Here is a 22,750-nt window from a genome sequence, read left to right as displayed (position 1 = left end):
TTGTTTCTAGATTGTGTTTCTCTGTGTGTCCTGGAACTTACTTTGTAGGCCAGGCTGGATCTCAGAGATCCGCTTACCTCTTCTGCCCAAGTGCTGGGATTAAAGGTGTGTACCTCCACTGCCTGGCTTCCTATGGTATTCTTCAAACTACTATGTGAGGTAGAATATAGATAACCTGTTAGCCAGTGAACCAACTGTGCTAACCTAAGGTGGATGTCAGATTTGAGTGTAGTAGTGAGTTCCTGTAACATAGTATGAAATTAGAAATAGATAAGGAATGTGTATGTGAGAGGAAGGTTCACTGTGGAGAGTAAAAGGTCTGGTAGAGTTAGTAAAGCATTCATTCCTGGAGATGACTTAAGAGTTATTAGAGGGGCTGGAGAGATGGCTCAGAGGTTAAGAGCATTGTCTGCTCTTCAAAAGGTCCTGAGTTCAATTCCCGGCAACCACATGGTGGCTCACAACCATCTGTAATGGGGTCTGGTGCCCTCTTCTGGCCTGCAGGCATACACACAGACAGAATATTGTATACATAATAAATAAATAAATAAATAATTAAATAAATAAATAAATAAATAAATAAATGCAGGCATACACACAGACAGAATATTGTATACATAATAAATAAATAAATAAATAAATATTTAAAAAAAAGAATTATTAGAGATCAAGGAAAGTAGGAAAGAGAGTTAGTGTTTATAGAAGCAATCCATATTTGGGATAACCTAGTATAGCCAAATAAAAATGATGGGAACTTCCCCTAATGAGGCATTCCTCACTGCAGAGAAGAGACCTGGTTTGCCTGAGATGTCAGAAACCAAAAAGTTATTCTCATTGTGTTTGGAATAGGGCATTGGCAGAGAATGACAGCAGAAATGCTACCTTGGTTACACACAAAAGCAGATTATCAAATAAACAGTAAAGTCTCAGTATGATGATTAATGCCTATAATCACAGCACTTGGGAGACTGAAGTAAGAGGATTGCCATGAATTCTAGGTAAGCCTGCACTGCAGAATAAGACTAAAATCGGGTGAAAGGCAAGGGAGGAGGTAGTAGGAATAATATTTGCCATTGTTAAAGTACAGCGCAGCAAATACTGTGGTTTGGGATTGAAATTTGAGATGAAATGCTGAGTTATTCTTTTTTTTTTTTTTTTGATTTTCAAGACAGAAGGTTTCTCCGTGGTTCCTGTCCTGGAACTAGCTCTTGTAGACCAGGCTGGCCTCGAACTCACAGAGATCCGCCTGCCTCTGCCTCCCGAGTGCTGGGATTAAAAGTGTGCGCCACCACCGCCCGGCTTCTTTGTTTTTTCTTTTGTTGTTGTTTTTGATTTTTTTTTTTTTTTTTGAGGCAGGGTCTCATGTAGCAGACTGTTTTGAAGTTCACTATGTATACCAGGCTGCTGACTCTTCCTCCTGAATGCTGAGACTAAAGGCTTGCACTACCACACCTGGCTATTATTTTTAATCATGTAGAAAGAAATGTGTTATATGTGTCTGTTAAGTTTATGCATGTGTCCTTTAATTCTATCTGTTGAAAAGATGTAAAAATGGGCCAGAGAGATGACTTAGCTCTGAAGAGCCCTTGCTGCTCTTGCAGAGAACCAGACTTTAGTTCTTATCATTTTTATTAGGTGGTTCACAGCTGCCTCTAACTCCACTGCCAGGGAATCTGACACCCTCTTCTGGTGTCAATGGCTGTCTACAACTCAGGGAGTCGTTTCTTTTTTCCTTCTATCATGAGGGGTTTGGGGGATTGAATTCAGGTTATCAGGCATGGTGGCAAGTGCTTTTACCCACTGAGCCATCTCCCTCAATTTCACCTTTTAGAAAAATCTAAACTCAGAATAAACAAATGACAGAATAATAAAGTAAGATCAAAATAAAAACTCAGTTAAGCAGAAAATTGAAAAATAGAAAACATCATTGAAACTAAAATCTGGCTGCTTATGAAGGTCATTAAAAGTGATAAACCTTTTTTCATTTTGGTTAGAAAAAAGATACAAATTTCTAATATTAGGAATGAGAGAAACCAGGTGTGATAGATGACATTTATAATCCCAAGATTTAGGAAACTGACGGTAGGTGAATCACCATGGTTTGGAGCTAGTCTGGCCATGTAGTGAGTTCTGGATAGCCTGGGCTATAGTGTGAGATATTCTCTAAAAAGTAAAATCAAAGATAGGGGCTATGAATGAGAAATAACAATTAGTATTGATTATTAAAGATTATGTAGGGGACTAAACAAGTGCATTAACAGTTAAAGTACTCATACTACTCTAGGGTATCTGACATCCTCTTCTGGTTTCTGTGACCATTCTCACTTGTATACATACCCTATGCAGACACAAACAAATAATTTTAAAATAGCAACAAAAATAAAAGAAAATGAGGGCCAGGGGAGATGTGAATAAGGATACTTGCTTTGTAAATATGGCCAGAGTACAAATCTCAGCACACAGGAGGCAGATACAGGTGGATCTCTGTGAGTTTGAGGCCAGTCTGGTCTACAGAGTGAGTTCCAGGAAAGCCAAGGCTACACAAAGAAACCAGGCTTGCAAAACGAAACAAAAAAAGAAATCCCTATGTTAGGGCAATAAAGGAAGACACTGATCCATATGCAAAGGTGTGTATAACCATGTGTACCCCCAAAAATGATATGAAAATATGAACAGTTTTCTGTCTGAGTTTGAAGACTCGATGCAGTGGTCTGATTCCTTGACAGACACAGATGATTAAAACTACATATGGCAATATTGATTAGGGTTTTGGAACCAAACTTCAATGGAGTTTGCTATCAGGTGACTCTAACACCATTAAGTGGCACAATTTAATGCATATCATGTGGTTTTATGAAAATGTTCTTATATATATTGAAGTATTTAGAGATGGTGGACCATCAGAGCAAGTAGTTTATCTCAGTTGAGTCACATTTAAAAGTTCTTTGTAGGAGCTGAAAAAAACTGCACATCGCCGGGCAATGGTGGCGCACGCCTTTAATCCCAGCACTCGGGAGGCAGAGGCAGGCAGATCTCTGTGAGTTCGAGACCAGCCTGGTCTACAGAGCTAGTTCCAGGACAGGCTCCAAAGCCACAGAGAAACCCTGTCTCGAAAAACCAGAAAAAAAAAAAAAAGAAAAAAACTGCACATCTGTTAAAGTTGCCCTTCCAGAGGACCTGAGTTCTATTCCCAGCACCCACATGGTGGCTCACAACTATCTGTAATGAGATCTGATGTCTTCTTCTGGTGTTTGTGAAGACGGATCACTCATATACATAAAATAAATAAATATCCAGGCATTGATGGTGCATACCTGTAATCCCAGTACTCAGTCAGTGGCAGGTGGATGGGTCTCTGAGTTCAAGGCCAACCTGGTTTAAAGAGTTCCAGGACAGGCTCCAAAGCTACAGAGAAACCATCTCAAAAACAAACAAACAAAAACCCCCAAACAAAAATAAATAGATACATACATACATTCATATTTTTAAAGAGAAGTTCTTTGTAGCCAGGTGTTCTGGTGTTCCTGAAGACAGGTCGCTTATATACATAAAAATAATAAATAGCCGGGCGGTGGTGGTGGATGCTTTTAATCCCAGCATGCGGGAGGCAGATGCAGGTGGTTCCCTGGTCTACAAAGTGAGTTCTAGGACAGTCAGGGCTGTCCAAAACAACTAAATAAAAAAGGTCTTTCTACAATTTTTTAAATTAAGCTTAAAGTTGTTTTCAAAATGTGTTCTTTAAAATTTGATCAACCTTTCACTATTCTTACATATTCATATTTTAACAAAAGGGTTTCTTCTCTTTCATAGCGGAGAGGAAGCCTCCTTTATTTAATATGAATGCAATGAGTGCCTTATATCACATAGCCCAAAATGAATCCCCTACACTACAGTCTAATGAATGGTGAGTATTCCCACAAGATTTTTATTAACATTTTGAAAATTTTGTAAATATTTATAAAATATAAATTGTTATCAACATGATTCAATTTTATATAAGTAAATGTACTACTTGAAAAGTAAGTAGGTTTACTTTTTCATTAAAGTTTTAGAGCACAAATAATCCTAATTAATAGTGTTTTTAAGCATTAATTTTTACAACAAAATTCATAGATTGTTATAACCTGTTGTGACAATTATTTGATAAATAATCATTTACATTTTAAAAGACATAGGTAAGATGGTATGATATTTTTTTTTTCTTTCAAAATTGTTAGGTTATCTAAAACCTTGGGAACATTCTAGCTAACTATGTTATTCTCATTTCTCTGATTTTTCTTCTGGTGTGTAGTCTTTGACTTGATAAAACTTCATGTTAAGTAGTATGTGAAGAAGAGATTAACAAGTTTAGACTAGAATTGTTAGGAGTTGAAAAAAAATTGTGCATTAGTTACTTTTCTCATTTCTGTAACAATTTACCTGACAAAAGGCAAGTTAAAGAAGGAAGAGGTTATTGGAAATTACAGTTTAAGGATATAGTCCATCATGATGGGGAAGGCATGATGGTAGGAACTTGATACATTGTGTCTTCAGTGAGGAATTGCATGGAGATTGATCCTGGAGCTCCATTTGCCTTGCCCTATTTATTCAGCCTGAGACTACAGCCCATGGGATGGTGCCATCTACATTCAGAGTGGGTCTTCCTCAGTTGTACCTTTCTGGAAGCATCCTCATAGACCCACTCAGGTGTGTTTCCATGGTAATTCTAAATTCTGTTCAGTTGATAGAATTAGCCATTACTATTCTACCCCTTGTCAGCATTACACTTCTTTCCCCTAAAGTTGCATGTTCATTTCTTAATACAAAATATTATTTTATCTCTGAAAGTTTCCATAGTCTTTAACAGTTCGAACATTATATAAAACCCCACTGCCTGAGGTCTCTTCTGAGAGGTAAGGTAAACTTGTGATCACTTGTACAATGAAAAACAATTTTCTGTGATCCCTACCTTTAGGAGGATGAGGCAGGAGGATTACTTCAAGTTTAAGTCCAGCCTGGGCTGTAGTGTGAAACCCTTTCTCAAAAAACAAACAACAACAACAAAATTTTTTACCATTTTAATATTGGAGATAAATGTTGATGGAATAATTATTTTTTGGATGATCACTGAACTCCCATGAACAATACTATAATGGCACATTATAGGCTTTTAATATTTTAAAAATATATTTATTGATTTTCTAGATTCTTAATAGAAGTCTTATCCTTTTGGTCAGGGTCAGCAATTGCTCAGGTGTTTAAAAATGCTCTTCTCTCCTGGTCTACAGAGTGAGTTTCAGAACTATACTGAAAAGATCTGTCTTGAAAAACAAAACAAACAAAATGTTCTTCTCCAGAGGGAATAAGAGTTATATTCTAAACATGTTCTATGGGGGAGGGGGAGGGAACTGGGAGGTGGTGGCAGGGAGGAGGCAGAAATCTTTAATAAATAAATAAAATATTTGCTGAACCTCTACAGGCAAATATTTGGGATATAAAAAAAAATAAACATGTTCTATAGAAAACAATCCGAAGTACAAATAAGAAGATAATTAAAGGGAGGAGTCTGGTATTTGAATGGAGAAAAACTCTAGATGACCTTTGTTCCTTTTGACTCAATATTGAGTGATTTCTGATAGATAAATCTGTGAAGCAGGATTTTTTTCTAGCTAAGTATACAGTCTGCCATGGCACTCTACCCCCAGCCTAGAATTTTTAAATGTTCTGTGTTAGGCTATTTTTGGGAAATGTTAACAGTAATTGGTTGCTTTGGATCACCTTGAATATATAAAATTATATTATCATTTCTTTTCCATTCTTCCTCCCTTGAGTAGGCTTAAGCCTTTTGGATGTGTTTTTAAAGGAAATAGCAATATGTTCACTTGATACTTTCTTTACAATAGGTCTGATTATTTTCGCAACTTTGTAGATTCTTGCCTCCAGAAAATCCCTCAAGATCGCCCTACATCAGAGGAACTTTTAAAGGTCAGTTTATAAAACTCTATTATCTTTTTTTTTCTTTTTTTCTTTTCTTTTCTTTCTTTTTTTTTTTTTTTGGATTTTTCAAGACAGGGTTTATCCGTAGCTTTTGGTTCCTGTCCTGGAACTAGCTCTTGTAGACCAGGCTGGCCTCGAACTCACAGAGATCCACCTGCCTCTGCCTCCCGAGTGCTGGGATTAAAGGCGTGCCCCACCACCGCCGGTCAAAACTCTATTATCTTTAACCCTTAGAAAACGATTTAAAATTGCTTTGTTGGTTTTTTTCTCAATCAGGATTAACTATATTAGTTTTCAATAAAATATGAAATTTAGGGCCAGTGAGATAGCTCAGTATGGGCACTTTTTTCCAGTGCTAAGTACTTGCATTGAATCCCTGAAATCCACATGGTTGAAAGGCAAGAACTAATTTCAGCATATATGTTTGTGTTGTGTTCCCCCTTCATAAATAATAGACACATGTAATCAAGGCTTTGTAGTTCTAAAACAAGAATTTAAAGGGTTTGTTTGTTTGGTTTTTTTTTTTTTGTTGTTGTTGTTGTTTTTCCAGTGCTGGCACTAAAATGGGACTACATATTAAGCATGTACTCTTATTCAGCTATTTTTCCCAGGCTATTTAAATACTAATTTTTGCCTTTTGAGATAGTGTCTCAACTCTATAGCTGTGACTGTCCTGGAAATTACCATATAGACACCAGGCCTTGAGTTCAGAGATTCCCCTGCCTCTGCCTCCTAAGTGCTGATATGAACCACCCATTCTGCTAAAAATACTAATATTTTTATATAATTATCTCTTGAAACATGTATTTGTGATTCTGGATATTGAACTCAGGACTTTGAGTGTAGTAGCTCGGTGTTTTCCTAATTGAGCAATACCCCTAGGACTTGGTAACTTAACTTAGATACTGTATTTTTGTTTTAAAGATTTTTTGGGGGTGTGTGTGGGGGAGTGCACAAATGAGTGAGACGGGTGGGGGAGGGAGGTATTTCTTCTGAGGCAGGATCTCAGGTAGGCTAGAAGCTAGCGAGACTTATTGCTCCTCCTCCACTTATAAGCACTTCAGCTTGTTACAGATGCTGGCATCCAAACTCTTAACTCACTTAACAATGAAATACTATAAAAATTATGTAGCTTTAGATTGACAATGACTTAGTGAATTAAGGCACTTGCTACCAAACCTGAAGAACTGAGTGCTATCTCTGGAACTCATATTATAAAAGGAGAAAACTGACTCTTAAGAGGTTGTCTTCTGTCCTCCACATAGAATTTTACTGATTTTAGGGCTGGAGAGATGGCTCAGTGGTTAAGAGCATTGCCTGTTCTTCCAAAGGTCCTGAGTTCAATTCCCAGCAACCACATGGTGGCTCACAACCATCTGTAAAGAGGTCTGGCGCCCTCTTCTGGCCTTCAGGCATACACACAGACAGAATATTGTATACATAATAAATAAATGAATAAATATTTTAAAAAAAAAAAAAGAATTTTACTGATTTTAATAGTGGTTTTTTTTTTTTGCTTTTTGGTTTCTCTCTCTCTCTCCCTCTCTCCTTCCCTCCCCAAGGTCTCATCATGCTTTGTCTGGTATAGAACGCAATATATAGACCAGACTGACCTTGAACTCTCAAAGATTCTCCTGTTTGCCTTCCCAGTACAGGGGTTAAAAGTGTCTGAGAAACACAGGGCAGTGGTGGCGCACACCTTTAATCCCAGCACTCGGGAGGCAGAGGCAGGCGGATCTCTGTGAGTTCGAGACCAGCCTGGTCTACAAGAGCTAGTTCCAGGACAGGCACCAAAGCTACAGAGAAACCCTGTCTCAAAAAACCAAAAAAAAAAAAAAAAGTGTCTGAGAAAATGAATGAATAAATAAATAATATTGCATCTTGACAAGGCAGTAATGAGCATTTGACTCTAGCTAGTTGTTTCCACAAGATTTATATAAACTTTATTTATTTATATGTGCAGTTCTGTTTTGCCTGCATGTATGTTTGTGTGAGGGTGTCAGATCCCCTGGAATTGGAGTTATAGGCAGATATGAGCTGCCACGTGAGTGCTGAGAATTGATCCTGGGTCCTCTTGAAGAGCAGCCACTGCTCTTAACCACTGAGCCATCTCTCCGGTCCTCTATATGAACTATTTTTACATAATTTTTTCACCTACACATGTCAGCTAAATTAAACTACAACAAATATACATACATACATTTGATAATATTGTTCAATCACATATAGAAAAACAGTAAAAATTTTCCATACTGCTTTTGTAGTTCCAGGGAATAAGCTCACCTATGTTCTCAGAAATAAAAGCTTGGCCAACTGAGCACTCACACTAGCAACACATTTTAATAGTCTGGGCATGGCTGTTTAAGCCTGTAATTCAGCACAAGGAGGATCATGAGTTCAAAGCCAGCATTTGACTGTCACAAGAAAAAGAAATCCATAATGTCTAAGTTCTTACTACTTAATTTTTTGATAGTAAATTTTCCTAGTTGAATCAAGCATGGATTTTTTTTTTTTTAGAATTTATTAGCTTTGATAATTTCAACTGTATTTTCATTGGCCAACTAAATATATCATGATGAGGATTTTATTCAAGAGTATTTATGAAGGTACAAGTTGAATGTGGAAATTACTACTTTCTAAGTATCAGAGTCATCAGAGTCATAGATGTAATAGAATTAGATAGCTATAGATTGTATGAATTGTGTATCATAGGGTAATAACTGTAGATTAAAAAGGAATATATTGAACTAATTAGGAAAAAAAGTAACTTTTTTTTTTTTTTTTTTAATTTTCTGCTCTTCCAGCACATGTTTGTTCTTCGAGAGCGCCCGGAAACAGTGTTAATAGATCTCATTCAAAGGACAAAGGATGCAGTAAGAGAGCTGGACAATCTGCAGTATCGAAAGATGAAGAAACTTCTTTTCCAGGAGGCACATAATGGACCAGCGGTAGAAGCACAGGAAGAAGAGGAGGTATGATTGCCCAAATTTTTAGTTGGGTTTATTATTGATTTCTTTTTGGTTTTTCGAGACAGGGTTTCTCTGTGGCTTTGGAGCCTGTCCTGGAACTAGCTCTGTAGACCAGGCTGGTCTCGAACTCACAGACATCCGCCTGCCTCTGCCTCCCGAGTGCTGGGATTAAAGGCGTGTATTATTGATTTCTTACACTACTTGTTCAGCCAAACATACTTTTTATATCCCTGGTTACAGTACATTGTGCTCTTATCATTGATGCTCTGAAATTCTAGTTATGAACAAAGGTCTTTAATGTTATTTAGGGGTATGGGATTTATCTCATTTGTAGAGCAGTTGGATCCTGGGTTTGATCTTTAGCTCAAAAAAAAAAAAAAAAAAGAAATCTTGTTACTATATACTTTCTATCAAACCCTTTATATTGTATAGTAAAGGATACAAGAAGTCTTTTATTGCCAGGTGATGGTGGCCCATGCCTTTAATCCCAGCACTTGGGAGGCAGAGGCAAGTGGATCTTTGTGAGTTCGAGGCCAGCCTGGTCTACAAGAGCTAGTTCCAGGACAGGCTCCAAAGCTACAGAGAAACCCTGTCTCGAAAAACCAAAAAAAAAGTCTTTTATTAAAGAAACCTGTTTGTGTTCATCAGGCTTCTCTTCTCCTTTAATCTATAATTGAGAAAAGATTTGGATATTGTAATTTAATGCTCTTTTCCTTTAGGAGCAAGATCATGGTGTTGGCCGGACAGGAACAGTGAATAGTGTTGGAAGTAATCAGTCTATTCCCAGTATGTCTATCAGTGCCAGCAGCCAAAGCAGCAGTGTTAACAGTCTTCCAGATGCCTCGGATGACAAGAGTGAGCTTGACATGATGGAGGGAGACCATACAGTGATGTCTAATAGTTCTGTCATCCACTTAAAACCTGTGAGTATTGCCTTTTCCTGGGGGGAGAAAAACAACAACAAAAAAAACCCACCTCAACTTTGATCCATCATTTTCTTTGACTGATTAATTCAAGAGGTTTTTTTTTTTTTTTTTTTTTTTTTTTTTTGAAGTTTAAGAAATTTAGAATCTGGGTGTGATGGCACACACCTGAATCCCAGCACTTGGAAGAATCAGGAATTCAAGGGCTGCCTCAGCTACACAGTAAATTTGAGGCTGGCTATATGTGACTCTGTGTTTCATCACCATCACCACTGTCCTTTCAAAAAGGAAAAAAGAGGGCTGGAGAGATGGCTCAGAGGTTAAGAGCACTGATTGTTCTTCCAGAGGTCCTGAGTTCAATTCCCAGCAACCACATGGTGGCTCACAGCCATCTATAATGAGATCTGGTGCCCTCTTCTGGCATGCAAGCATACATGGAAGGAATGTTGTATACATAATAAACAAACAAACAAACCCACAGTTCGTGTATGCTAGAGAGCTGGCTCAGTGATTAAGATCATTTGTTGCTTTTTCAGAGGACTGAGTTTGTTTCTCTGCATCCACAACAAGCAACTGTGTCGCAGGTCCCAGGGATATAATGCCCTCTTCTGTACTCCATGGACATCTGCATTCAAAATGTAAAGATAATTGTGTATGTGCATATTCATGCACACAAACAAAATCTTTAAATCATGGTTACATAGAGGACAACATCCTCCCACCCATGCCCAGAAAAGCAGACTTTAGATCATTTTTGTTTTCCAAAGCAATGGTCTGAAGTGTTAATCTGTTACCTGAATTTGGGAAATTGCTGTTTTGACATACAAAAAGACATGAAACTATTTTAGAATGAAAAAAAATATATCACATAACCTATGGTTGAAATATTTGGGAATAGCAAGAATATATATTTGAAATTTATGAAATTATGAATAGTAGCAATTAGAAAATAAAATAGTTGCTGGGTGGCGGTGGCACACGCCTTTAATTCCAGCACTCAGGGAGGCAGAGACAGGTGGATCTCAGTGAGTTTGAGGCCAACCTGGTCTACAAGAGCTAATTCCAGGACAGGCACCAAAAACTACAGAGAAACCCTGTCTTGAAAATTCAAAAGAAAAAGAAAAAAAAATGAAATAGTTGATTTTCTTTTAAATTTAATTTTTTTAATAGTTGATTATAAATAATGAGCCGGAAGCAACTTCTGTAGTATTCCTCCCACCCCCCCACCCCCCTACCCCCCTATCCCCCCCTTTTTTTTGAGACAGGATTTCTGTGACCACCCTTGCTGTTACAGAACTGTGTAGACCAGGATGGTCTTTGAACTCATAGAAATCTGCTTGTCTCTGCCTCTTGAGTGCTGGGATTAAAGGTATGTTTCACCACTGCATATCAGTATCCACTTTTATATTTAAAATACAACAATAAATTTGCAAGTTTAGGATTTAGTAAATGTCAGTGTTTGCTATATTCTCTGCTGAATTTTTTGTGCATGTCATGTTGGTATGTTTCCACATGTCGAGGCCCCAGATTGAACCCTTTTCTTTGATCACTCTCTCTACCTTAGCTTAGAAGTAAGATCTCTTCTCCTTTGCAGTTTTAAGTGTAAATTGAATGTGGTAGAGTGCTGTCCTACCATACATGTGACCCTGAATTCAGTTCAAAGCAGACTGGGTTGGTCATCTTTGATTCAATTCTCAATACTAGGAAAAAAAGACAAGTCAGGTAACTCTTGGCAGGAGAACTTCATATAGAAATGTTCTAACAAACAGTAGTGGCTCACACCTTTAATCCTAGTACTGTGGAGGCAGAGGAAGGTGGATCTCTGTGAGATTGAGGCCAGCATGGTCTACAAAACAAGTTCCAAGACAACTAGGGCTGTTAAACAGAGAAACCTTGAACAACAACAGCAACAAAAACATGTTCTTAAGTTTTCTGGGTTTTTAAAGACTGAGTTTTGCTGCATAGTCCTGACTGATCTTAAACTTACAGCAGTCCTCCTGCCCCTCCATCTGAGAATGATCTTTTAAATTTTATTTTGATCTTTTTAATTTTTAAAGCTGTGGTTTTATCTAGAAGTTATTAGACACAATTACTAAGAAGTGGGAACAACCATATGCCTACCAACAAATGGGTGAATAAAGAATTTATAGTGTGTATGTGTATTTATTTAGGGTTTTATTGCTGTGAAGAGACACCAAGATCAGGGGAACTCTGATAAAGGAAAATATTTAATTGCGGCTGGTTTGCAGATCAAAAGTTTCGTTTCAGTATCTCCATTGGAGGGAGACAACGTGGTGCACACGCCTTTAATCCCAGCACTTGGGAGGGGAGGCAGAGGCAGGTGGATCTCTTGAGTTCAAGGCCAGCCTGGTCTACAAGAGCTAGTTCCAGGATAGGCTCCAAAGGTACAGAGAAACCCTGTCTCGAAAAATGAAAAAAAAAAAAAAAAAGAAAGAAAGAAAGAAAGTTTCTATTTGAGGTGATATATGATATATAAGTGTTGATAGATTTATAACATTGAAAATGTAATTGGTGCCAATTGTAATGGCCAAAGGAAAAATTGTTAACTTCTTTTTTGTAAAGACAAGGTTTGGCTATGTGGCCTTGGCTGACCTGGAACTTAAAAGAGATCTTACTGGGGCTGAAGAGATGTCTCAGCCGTTAAGAGCACTGGCTGCTCTTCCAAAGATCCTGAGTTCCCAGCAACCACATGGCAGCTCACAACTGTCTACAGGGTATCTGGCACCCTTACACAGACATACATGTAGGCACATAAAATAAAAATTAATACATTTTAAAAGATAAATGAAAATAAATCTTAAAAAACATTAATTGCTATGTGGCTGTGGTGCATCTCTTAAAATTGTTTATTTTAGACAAATGACAGAAATATTATAAATATAATCTTAAACTTATAGTTTGACATGTCTATCATCAAAACACAACAAAATAGTATTACACTGCATTATTTATAAAACTCACAAGTATTTAATTTTTTAATCACCATCATTTGAAACATTGATTACATGCTATACTATTTTGTTTTTAAGTTACATTAAAGCTTTTCAGTTTTACTTTTATTTTAAAATATGTGTATATGTGGGGTACATACAAATGAGTAGAGTTGCCAGAGGTGTCAGATCCCCTGAAGCTGGAGTCAAAGGTGTTTATAAGCTGCCCGATGTGTGCTGGGAATTAAACTTGGGTCCTGTGCAAGAATTGCTGTTTACCACTGAGCAATCTCTCCAGCTCAGGCTTTTCGGTTGATATATAATATATAGAATATAAAACTGTATATTTCGTTTGTTGAATCTGTACTTTTTCACACACTATGGAAGTAATTTCAGCTAACTCAGTTTGTGTTGACAATAATAATATTTCTAGTTTCTCTTTCTGCTTTGTAAAATTGTGTTTCTTTGAAATTATTGATTAAAATTGTCTTTAGTCTTTTCCTTGAAACCTCAAAAAAAGATTCACTTTACAAAATATTTTCTCTATCACTCTCTTTCTCTATTAAGGAGGAGGAAAATTATAGAGAAGAAGGAGATCCTAGAACAAGAGCATCAGATCCACAGTCTCCACCTCAAGTGTCCCGTCACAAATCACATTATCGTAATAGAGAACACTTTGCAACCATACGAACGGCATCACTGGTATGTATTCGCCTGTTCAAAAAGAGTATCTTTGTTATGTTGGTAGTATCGACTCAAATATATTTAACTTTCTTATTTCTTTGGTATTTATTTTGTAAAACATTCAGTGTTTAATTTCCCTGTTAGAAGAAAGCACTCTAAGAAATATTGAACTAGTAATGTATTGATATTTATTCATGTAGTAAATATTTTAGAATGTGTAAGAGACCTACAAAATACTAATTAAACAGGCATTCAAATAAATTTTAATACTTTTTTTAAGCAGTATCAAGTTGTTAGGTTTTAGTCACAGAGAAGAGAATCAGTGTATTGCTGCATAAAATTAACATTTCAGATGTGTTAGCACAAACTTTGTTCAAGATATATGGCTAGAGTTGCCAAACAGAAGGAACTGTTGAAAATTGCAGTTGATTGTATTACTATGCTCTAAATGTAATTTCTGTTTTCCAAAAAAAACAATGAATATGGATATTTTTCCATTACAAACATATTATGGAACATTTAAAATCATGTTCCAGCCGTGCTTGCAGGTCTTCATTGCTAAGCCTGTCCACTTTTTTGAGTTCTAACTAAAAAAGTATAATATTTCCTTTTCTGTTTCTTGGGATACTGGCCAAAGTCATAAACATGATTGCTTTGATAGTCTCACTCTTCCTCCAAAGATCCCCACTGGTAAAAAATACATAAAATTGTAAGAGATTTTAAAAGTAACCAGTTGTGGTACATGTCTTTAATCCCAGCATTCAGATGTCTGAGGCAGGTGGATCTCTGTGAGTTTGAGACCAGCATGGTAAATAGCCCAGCCATGGCGCACAGTGAGACCCTGTAGAGCAAAGCATAGTAAAGGATTCTCAAGTTAAAAGGAAAGTACATAAAGACATCATGATTATGTTATTAGAATATATAGCATGACTGCTGGGCTGTGGTGGTGCATGCCTTTAATCTCAGAAGGCAGAGGCAGGCAGAAACAACAACAAAAGAGAATATATATAGCATAGTGGCATATGCCTGTAATTCTAGCACTTAAAAGATCGATAGAGAAGGATCTCGAGTTCAAGACCAATCTGAGCTACCTAGTTGAGACCTTGTCTGAAGAAAACAAAACAAAGCAAGGGTTGACAATTTACATCAATAGTAGAGCACTTAAATCATTTACTCCAAACCTTTATCCCAAACACCACACATCAAAATAAAGCTTTCTGAGTTGTCTGGTTTGCCAGTCTCATGGTGCTATATGGCCATGAAACTATATGATGTGCAGTCAAGAACATAGTGTTTGTGGTTCTAGGAAGAAGACTCAGTTAATAAAGTGTTTGCAACATGAGCATAAGAACATGAGTTAGCTGGGTGGTGGTGGTACATGCCTTTATCCCCAACACTTGGAAGGCAGAAGCAGGTGGATCTTTTGAGTTCAAGGCCAGCCTGGTTTACAGAGCTACTTCCAGAACAGCTGGGGCTACACAGAGAAGCCCTGTCTGAAAAAGAAAACAATAGCCTGAGTTGGATCCCCAGCACACATGTAAAAAGCCAGCTATGGCCGGGCGGTGGTGGCGCACGCCTTTAATCCCAGCACTCGGGAGGCAGAGGCAGGCGGATCTCTGTGAGTTCGAGTTCAGCCTGGTCTACAAGAGCAAGTTCTAGGACAGGAACCAAAAGCTAAGGAGAAACCCTGTCTCGAAAATCCAAAAAAAAAAAAAAAAAAAAAAAAAAAAAAAAAAGCCAGCTATGGCAACACACATCTGTAATAATAGTACTAAGAAGTGAGGATGTCCAGATCCCGGAAGCTCAACAGCCACCTTGTCTATCTGAATCAGAAAAGCTAGAAGTTCAATGAGAGACTGTCCCAAAAAAAAAAATAAAAAAGGTAAAATGGGGCCAGGAAAGAAAATTGCCTTCAAGCCTGACAATCTGAGTTCTATTACTAGTACCCACATAGTGGAATGAGAGAACTAACTTCTGCAAGCTGTGCTCTGACCTCAACACAAACACCATGGCATGCCTCCCACACACTGAATAAATAAATATAGTAAAACATTAAAATTTATTTTTAAAAGATTAGGTGCATAACCATTAAGAAGGACACATGACCTTGGCCTCTGTCCTGTGTATGTGCACACATGTACAGAGACATACAAAGAACATAATTTTTCATTTAAATCTGATAACTGCGTAGGGTATAAATAACACTTTATATAGAGATGACAAAAATTGTTATTTTTCATGACTGTTATGGCAGATATGTAGAGAAGGCTCAAATACAAGGGAAAACCAATTTATGACCTCACACACATTAAATGTCAGTTTCTTCCTTCCTTGATGTGGGGATTCCCCTCTGGGAAACCAACGTACAGTCTCCTTTTACACTTCCTGAGTTTTGACTTCCTCGAATTAGCTAAAGATATTTTTGTCAGTTTAATAAAAAATTTGAGCCGGGCGGTGGTGGCGCACGCCTTTAATCCCAGCACTCGGGAGGCAGAGGCAGGCAGATCTCTGTGAGTTCGAGACCAGCCTGGTCTACAAGAGCTAGTTCCAGGACAGGCTCCAAATCCACAGAGAAACCCTGTCTTGAAAAACCAAAAAAAAAAAAATTTGAAAGGTCTGGAGAAATGCCTTAGCAGTTAAAAGCACTACCTGCTCTTCCCAAGGAAGAGCACCTATAATTCACAGCACCTACAACCATCTGTAATTCAAATTCCAGGGGATCCAGGACCCTTGCTTCCACAGACACCAGATATACACATTGAGACAAAATGCTATAGACATAAAATAATAAACCTAGAAAGAAGAAAAATCTAGAAAATATTTATATCCTTAAACAGTTACTCTGTTTATTTCAAGTAGATTATCTTGAAAGTGTGTTGGTATTTTTGCACAAATAAATATAGCTATACTCATTCATTATAAGTATAATAATTGTATAATTTAATCTACCTTCTGCCTTTGTACATAAATTACACAGATTTTGCATACTCAGTTTGAAATTTATATAATTATATATGCTTTACTTATGTTAGTCCTTGTACAAAATAAGATGTCAAATTTCTGTCATCTCAGAAAGTTCTTTTTATCCTCATGCATTGGTAAAAGAGCACTTGCTGTCAAACTTGACAACTTGAGTTTGATCCTGGAGCCCACGTGGTTGTTTTCCACCCTCTGTGACCATGCTGTGACATGTACTCACCTAAACACATACCTAAAATAAGTAAATGTGAAAATTTTTATTTCAGTTTTAAAATTATACATACACACACACACACACACACACATCTTTATCTTTTCTTTATGGTCAGTGTTTTGGTGTTTTTGACCGGCCCAAGAAATACTTGTGAATTATTTAAAGGTAGATGTTAACAGCATTTAAGACTGTGTACTGACCTTGCAGAAGACTAGACTTTGGTTCCCAGCACCCTGTCAGGTAGCTCACAACTGACAGTAACTCTGGCTCACACCTCTGGTCTCCTTGAACACCTGCACCAACACACACATACCCTCTCCCCACACGCATAATTTTAAAAAGTTACAATAGAGATTGGAAATATGGCACTCAAGTTCTAGAGGATAAAATGCCTCTTCTGGCCTCTCAGGGCACTGAATCCTATGCACAGACACACATACAGGTAAAACACTCATTCATAAACTAGATTATTTTTTATTAAAATAAATCTTGGAAAATAAAGAATTCTAAAACAATTGGTTGTCCAGAAAATCTGGGTTTTTTTTTTTTTTTTTTTTTTTTTTTTGGTTTTTCGAGATAGGGTTTCTCTGTGGCTTTGGAGCCTGTCCTGGAACTAGCTCTTGTAGACCAGGCTGGTCTCGAACTCACAGAGATCCACCTACCTCTGCCTCCCAAGTGCTGGGATTAAAGGCGTGCGCCACCACCGCCCGGCTTTTTTTTTTTTTTTTTTTTTTTGCCTTGCAAAAAAAAATTTATATTTATTTTATATTTACCCCAAATGATCCTTGTGGGTTTGTTTTTGAAGCAGGATCTATCACTAGAACCCATAGTTTGTCAATTTGACTAGATTCAAGACCTAATAAGCTTCAGGGATCCTCCTGCCTTTGCTTCCTTAGTACTCAGATTATAGGAATACTCTACTATGCCAGGCTTTTTTTTTTACATGTGTTCTGGAATTTAATTCCATTTCCCTTGCTTATTTAGCATTCCTTTTCCTCTATTTTTTTTTTAAATGGAAATAATGATAAAAAGGGTAAGGATAATTTTTTTTCTGTGTTTAGAACCAGTTTTTTTTTTTTAAAAAATATTTATTTATTTATTTATTTATTATGTATACAATATTCTGTCAGTGTGTGTGTCTGCAGGCCAGAAGAGCGCACCAGCCCTCATTACAGATGGTTGTAACCAGATGGTTGTACATGTGGTTGCTGGGAATTGAACTCAGAACCTTTGGAAGAGCAGGCAATGCTCTTAACCACTGAGCCATCTCTCCAGCCTGGGTGTTTGTTTGTTTGGATTTTTGAGACAGGGTTTCTCTATCTTTTGGAGCCTGTCCTGGAACTAGCTCTTGTAGACCAGGCTGGCCTTGAACTCACAGAGATCTGCCTGCCTCTGCTTCTCTAGTGCTGGGATTAAAGGCGTGCGCCCTCACTGCCTGACAAACCAATTGTTTTTATAGTTTGTTAAAAACCACTTTTCTTGGAGAGAAGAGGTGGCTCATCATTTAAGAGTCTGCTCTTCTAGAGGGCCAAGATTCAATTACCAGCAACCACATGACAGCTCACAGCTATCGCTTTAGTTCCATCTTGTTCATTTCTACCTGGTTTGTTTTTTGTTGTTGGTTAGTTTTTTAGATGGCGATTCAATCTCTTGCTCAGCCTAGGCTTGAACTCTTTAGGATAAGTGATCTTCCACTTCAGATTTTTCAAGTAGTTGAGGCTATAGGCATACACCTTTGTATATAGATGTTTCTAACTTTTGTTGGTGTCTTTTTCTTTATTTTTTGTTTTTCTTTCAGTTTTGCATCTGCCTCGAAAGTGCGAAGGTTATAGGTGTGTGCCCCCATGCCCGTCTTTTTGTTTTTGTTTTTTTCAAGACAGGGTTTCTTTGTGTAGACCTGGCTGTCCTGAAACTGACTCTGTAGACCAGGCTAACCTTGTACTCATAGAGATACACCTACTTTTGCCTCCCACTTTCTGGGTTTAAGGGCATGTGTCACTAAGCCTGGTTTTGTTTCTTGATCTGCTTATCTTAGCCTTATGCTAGTACCATGATATCTTCTTGATTAGTATAATGCACATTTTACTGTTTTATTTTCCTCAGTAATATTTTGCTAATCTAGATACTGTATATTTTCATATAAGTTTTAGAGTCAGCTTGTCTATTTCTTTTTTTCTTTCTTTTTTCTGGTGTTGGGTCCCCTGGTGTTAAAGACAGTTGTGAGCTGCCATGTGGGTGCTGGAAATTGAACCAAGGTCCACTGGAAGAGCAAATAGTGCTCTTAACCTCTGAGCCATCTCTTCAGCCTATTTCTTTAAAAGATCTGCTAGATATTTAATTGTAAATTTTAATGGCATTTCTTAGGTTAAATACCTCTTCAAGTAATAGAAATGTTCTAAATGCTTTATCACTGTTATTTTGTTTAGTAGAAATAGGGTCTTATGACATAAAAGATTTGACTTGGCCTTAGACTCATTATGTATATATACTACCAATCTGGACTTGTACTCTTGGCAATTCCTTTTCTCAGCCAAGCAAACGCTAGGATTATAGACCTGTGTCTCAATGCCCAGCTTTCTAAATTCTTGTGGGGGGAAAATGTTTTACTTGGTCTTTTTTTCTTAATTTTGTGTCTAGGTTACAAGACAGATGCAAGAGCACGAACAGGACTCTGAACTTAGAGAACAGATGTCTGGTTATAAGAGGATGAGGCGGCAGCATCAAAAGCAGCTGATGACTCTGGAAAATAAACTAAAGGCAGAGATGGATGAACATCGTCTCAGATTAGACAAAGACCTTGAAACTCAGCGTAACAATTTTGCTGCAGAAATGGAGAAACTTATCAAGAAACACCAAGCTGCTATGGAAAAAGAGGTGACTAATATTATTTATTTCTTTTAGACTGTGTCCATCCATCTCTGAATGATTTGGGTCAGCATTTTGATGTTTAAAGTATATAACCCTAAGAACTAAGTAAATTGACTTGACCCATGAAAGAGAAGCACTTACACAACTTGTATAAAGCTTTCTGTTTAAAAAACAAAAATGGTTCCTGTATTTTTTTTTTTTTTTTTTTTTTTGGTTTTTCAAGACAGGGTTTCTCTGTGGCTTTGGAGCCTGTCCTGGAACTAGCTCTGTAGACCAGGCTTGTCTCGAACTCAGAGATCCGCCTGCCTCTGCCTCCCGAGTGCTGGGATTAAAGGCGTGCGCCACCAACGCCTGGCCTGTATGTTTTTTTTTTCTCTTCTTAGTTCTGTAAATTAATCTGTGCACTCTGAATCTGAAAATTGGGTGTGTTTTATTTTCATGTAGTAGTTCTGTGTGCTGATGGTCATAGAGCTAGTTCCAGGACAGGCTCCAAAGCTACAGAGAAACGCTGTGTCTCCAAAAATAAAAAAAAAAAAACAACAACAAAAGCAGACAAATAAATAATTGTGCGGGCTAGTTGTGTTGGTGTATGCCTTTAATCTCAGCACTTGGCAGGTGGAGGAGATGGCTCCCTGTGACTTTGAGCTCAGCTAATCATCTAGCCAGTGCAACACAGTAAGACCTATCTTTAAATAAATAAGTAAACTTGGTTAGGCCAGGTGTTATTGCACATAACTGTAACCCCCAGCATATTTGTGAGACAAAGACAGTATTGAAAGTTGAAGGAAAGCTAGAGGAGATGATACGGTGCTTCCCTAGAATGTACAAGCTCAAGGTTTTTTGTAGCACTGTAAGAACAACAACAAAAAAAGTTTAAGGTACAGCCTAGAAAAGAGAATGACTGCGACAGAATGTTACAGCTGAACATTATAGCTGAATTGATGGGCTCTTAGTTCAGTGAGACTCTCATAAACTATGGAATACACCTAGAATCAACCTCTGGCCTCCACTTTTACACACTCACATATGCAAGCTCAAAACAGTGCACACTCCACCCAAATTATATTTAACACATATGTAATATTTAACATTCACTTTAATAGGAATTACAGGTAAGGATCTAATTTGAAAATGAATGTATCTCATTTTTAAATATATAAATTAACTCTGCTGGGGCTGGAGAGATGGCTCAGTGGTTAAGAGCATTGCCTGCTCTTCCAAAGGTCCTGAGTTCAATTCCCGGCAACCACATGGTGGCTCACAACCATATGTAATGAGGTCTGGTGCCCTCTTCTGGCCTGCAGACACACAGACAGAATATTGTATCCATAATAAATAAATAAATAAATAAATAAATAAATATTTTTTAAAAATATAAATTAATTAACTCAGCTAAAAAAGCTTGGTAGAGGACTGAGAGATGGCTCAGCATTAAAGAGCACATACTTCAGGGATCCTGAGTTGAATTTCCAGCTCACACATCAGGTAGTTCACAACGCCTGTAATCCCAGCATTAGGAGGAGCTTATTTCTCTGACCTCGGCAGGCACCTCCACATATCTCTATACGCAGACACATACACATGTAATTAAAAATATTTATTAAACTATTTATTTATGTTTGAAGATAAATATGTTTTTTTTTTTTTTTTTTTTTTTGGTTTTTCGAGACAGGGTTTCTCTGTGGTTTTGGAGCCTGTCCTGGAACTAGCTCTTGTAGACCAGGCTGGTCTCGAACTCACAGAGATCCGCCTGCCTCTGCCTCCCCAGTGCTGGGATTAAAGGCGTGCGCCACCACCGCCTGGCTGTTTTTATTTCTTGAAGGGACTATATGGGTTTTGTTTGTTTGTTTTGGAGTTTTTTTTTTTTTTTGTTTTTGTTTTTTTTTTTGGTTTTTCGAGACAGGATTTCCCTGTGGTTTTGGAGCCTGTCCTGGAACTAGCTCTTGTAGACCAGGCTGGTCTCGAACTCACAGAGATCCGCCTGCCTCTGCCTCCCCAGTGCTGGGATTAAAGGCGTGCGCCACCACCGCCTGGCTGTTTTTATTTCTTGAAGGGACTATATGGGTTTTGTTTGTTTGTTTTGGAGGTTTTTTGTTTGTTTGTTTTTGTTTTTTTTTTTGGTTTTTCGAGACAGGATTTCCCTGTGGTTTTGGAGCCTGTCCTGGAACTAGCTCTTGTAGACCAGGCTGGTCTCGAACTCACAGAGATCCGCCTGCCTCTGCCTCCCCAGTGCTTGGATTAAAGGCGTGCGCCACCACCGCCTGGCTGTTTTTATTTCTTGAAGGGACTATATGGGTTTTGTTTGTTTGTTTTGGAGTGTTTTTTTTTTTTTGGTTTTTCGAGACAGGATTTCCCTGTGGTTTTGGAGCCTGTCCTGGAACTAGCTCTTGTAGACCAGGCTGGTCTCGAACTCACAGAGATCCGCCTGCCTCTGCCTCCCCAGTGCTGGGATTAAAGGCGTGCGCCACCACCGCCCGGCTGTTTTGGAGTTTTTCATATTTATTTTTGTTTCTGTTTCTCTCCCTCATATTCCCCCCTCCTGAGACAGGGTTTCCTCTGTGTAACAGCCCTGGCTGCCTTCAAACTCACTCTGTATAGACCAGGCTGGCCTCAAACTCACAGAGATCCGCCTGCCTCTGCCTCCCAAGTGCTGGGATTAAAGGCGTGTGCCACCACCACCAGGCAGAATGTTATTTTCTTTTTCAATAAAGTGAGAAAAACATTTTGGTTTTGTAACTACATTTAAAAATAAAATAAATCCACCCTACTGATCTCTAAAATTAGACTGAAAAGGATAAACTGATTAGGTTGTTTTGTTGTTTGTGTTTTGATGCTTCTGTTGCTTATCTACTACTACTGTGTATTCTTTCTTGGTGGTGGATATTAAACTGACTTTTAAATTTATCTTCCTAACTAATTTGATTCATTTTTTTAAAAAAAAATTCTTTATAGGCTAAAGTGATGGCCAATGAGGAGAAAAAATTCCAGCAACACATTCAAGCTCAACAGAAGAAAGAACTGAATAGCTTTTTGGAGTCCCAAAAAAGAGAATATAAACTTCGAAAAGAGCAGCTTAAGGAGGTACCTCTTTTACAAAAATTCCTTGTGTTTTTCTGCTATTAGTTGTGTTTAATAGTTCTGTACTTAGCAGTTTTATTTGTGGCCACAAAGTAAATATCTTCTTAC

The 22,750-nt window shown here is 37.8% G+C and overlaps 1 protein-coding gene across 3 annotated transcripts in view; it reads left to right on the top strand.

Annotated features, from left to right (window-relative positions):
* Positions 1-22,750, top strand: part of Taok1 (TAO kinase 1) — a 105,247-nt gene that overhangs the window by 55,981 nt on the left and 26,516 nt on the right. For 2 of the 3 annotated variants that reach the window (XR_009057452.1, XM_057776796.1), the window contains exons 9-15: positions 3,811-3,904; positions 5,883-5,964; positions 8,781-8,948; positions 9,665-9,868; positions 13,387-13,521; positions 19,334-19,570; positions 22,517-22,645. Coding sequence is in view for 2 of the 3 variants with exons in the window: in XM_057776796.1 (XP_057632779.1) it covers positions 3,811-3,904; positions 5,883-5,964; positions 8,781-8,948; positions 9,665-9,868; positions 13,387-13,521; positions 19,334-19,570; positions 22,517-22,645 (1,049 nt within the window). In the remaining variant the exon portion in view is untranslated. The remainder of the gene's footprint in view (positions 1-3,810; positions 3,905-5,882; positions 5,965-8,780; positions 8,949-9,664; positions 9,869-13,386; positions 13,522-19,333; positions 19,571-22,516; positions 22,646-22,750) is intronic. The other variant, XM_057776797.1, reaches the window with a different exon arrangement.

This window comes from Chionomys nivalis, chromosome 7 (genome assembly GCF_950005125.1).
Source record: "Chionomys nivalis chromosome 7, mChiNiv1.1, whole genome shotgun sequence".
NCBI classification, from domain to species: domain Eukaryota; kingdom Metazoa; phylum Chordata; class Mammalia; order Rodentia; family Cricetidae; genus Chionomys; species Chionomys nivalis.
This window is presented reverse-complemented; position numbering and strand designations above follow the sequence as displayed.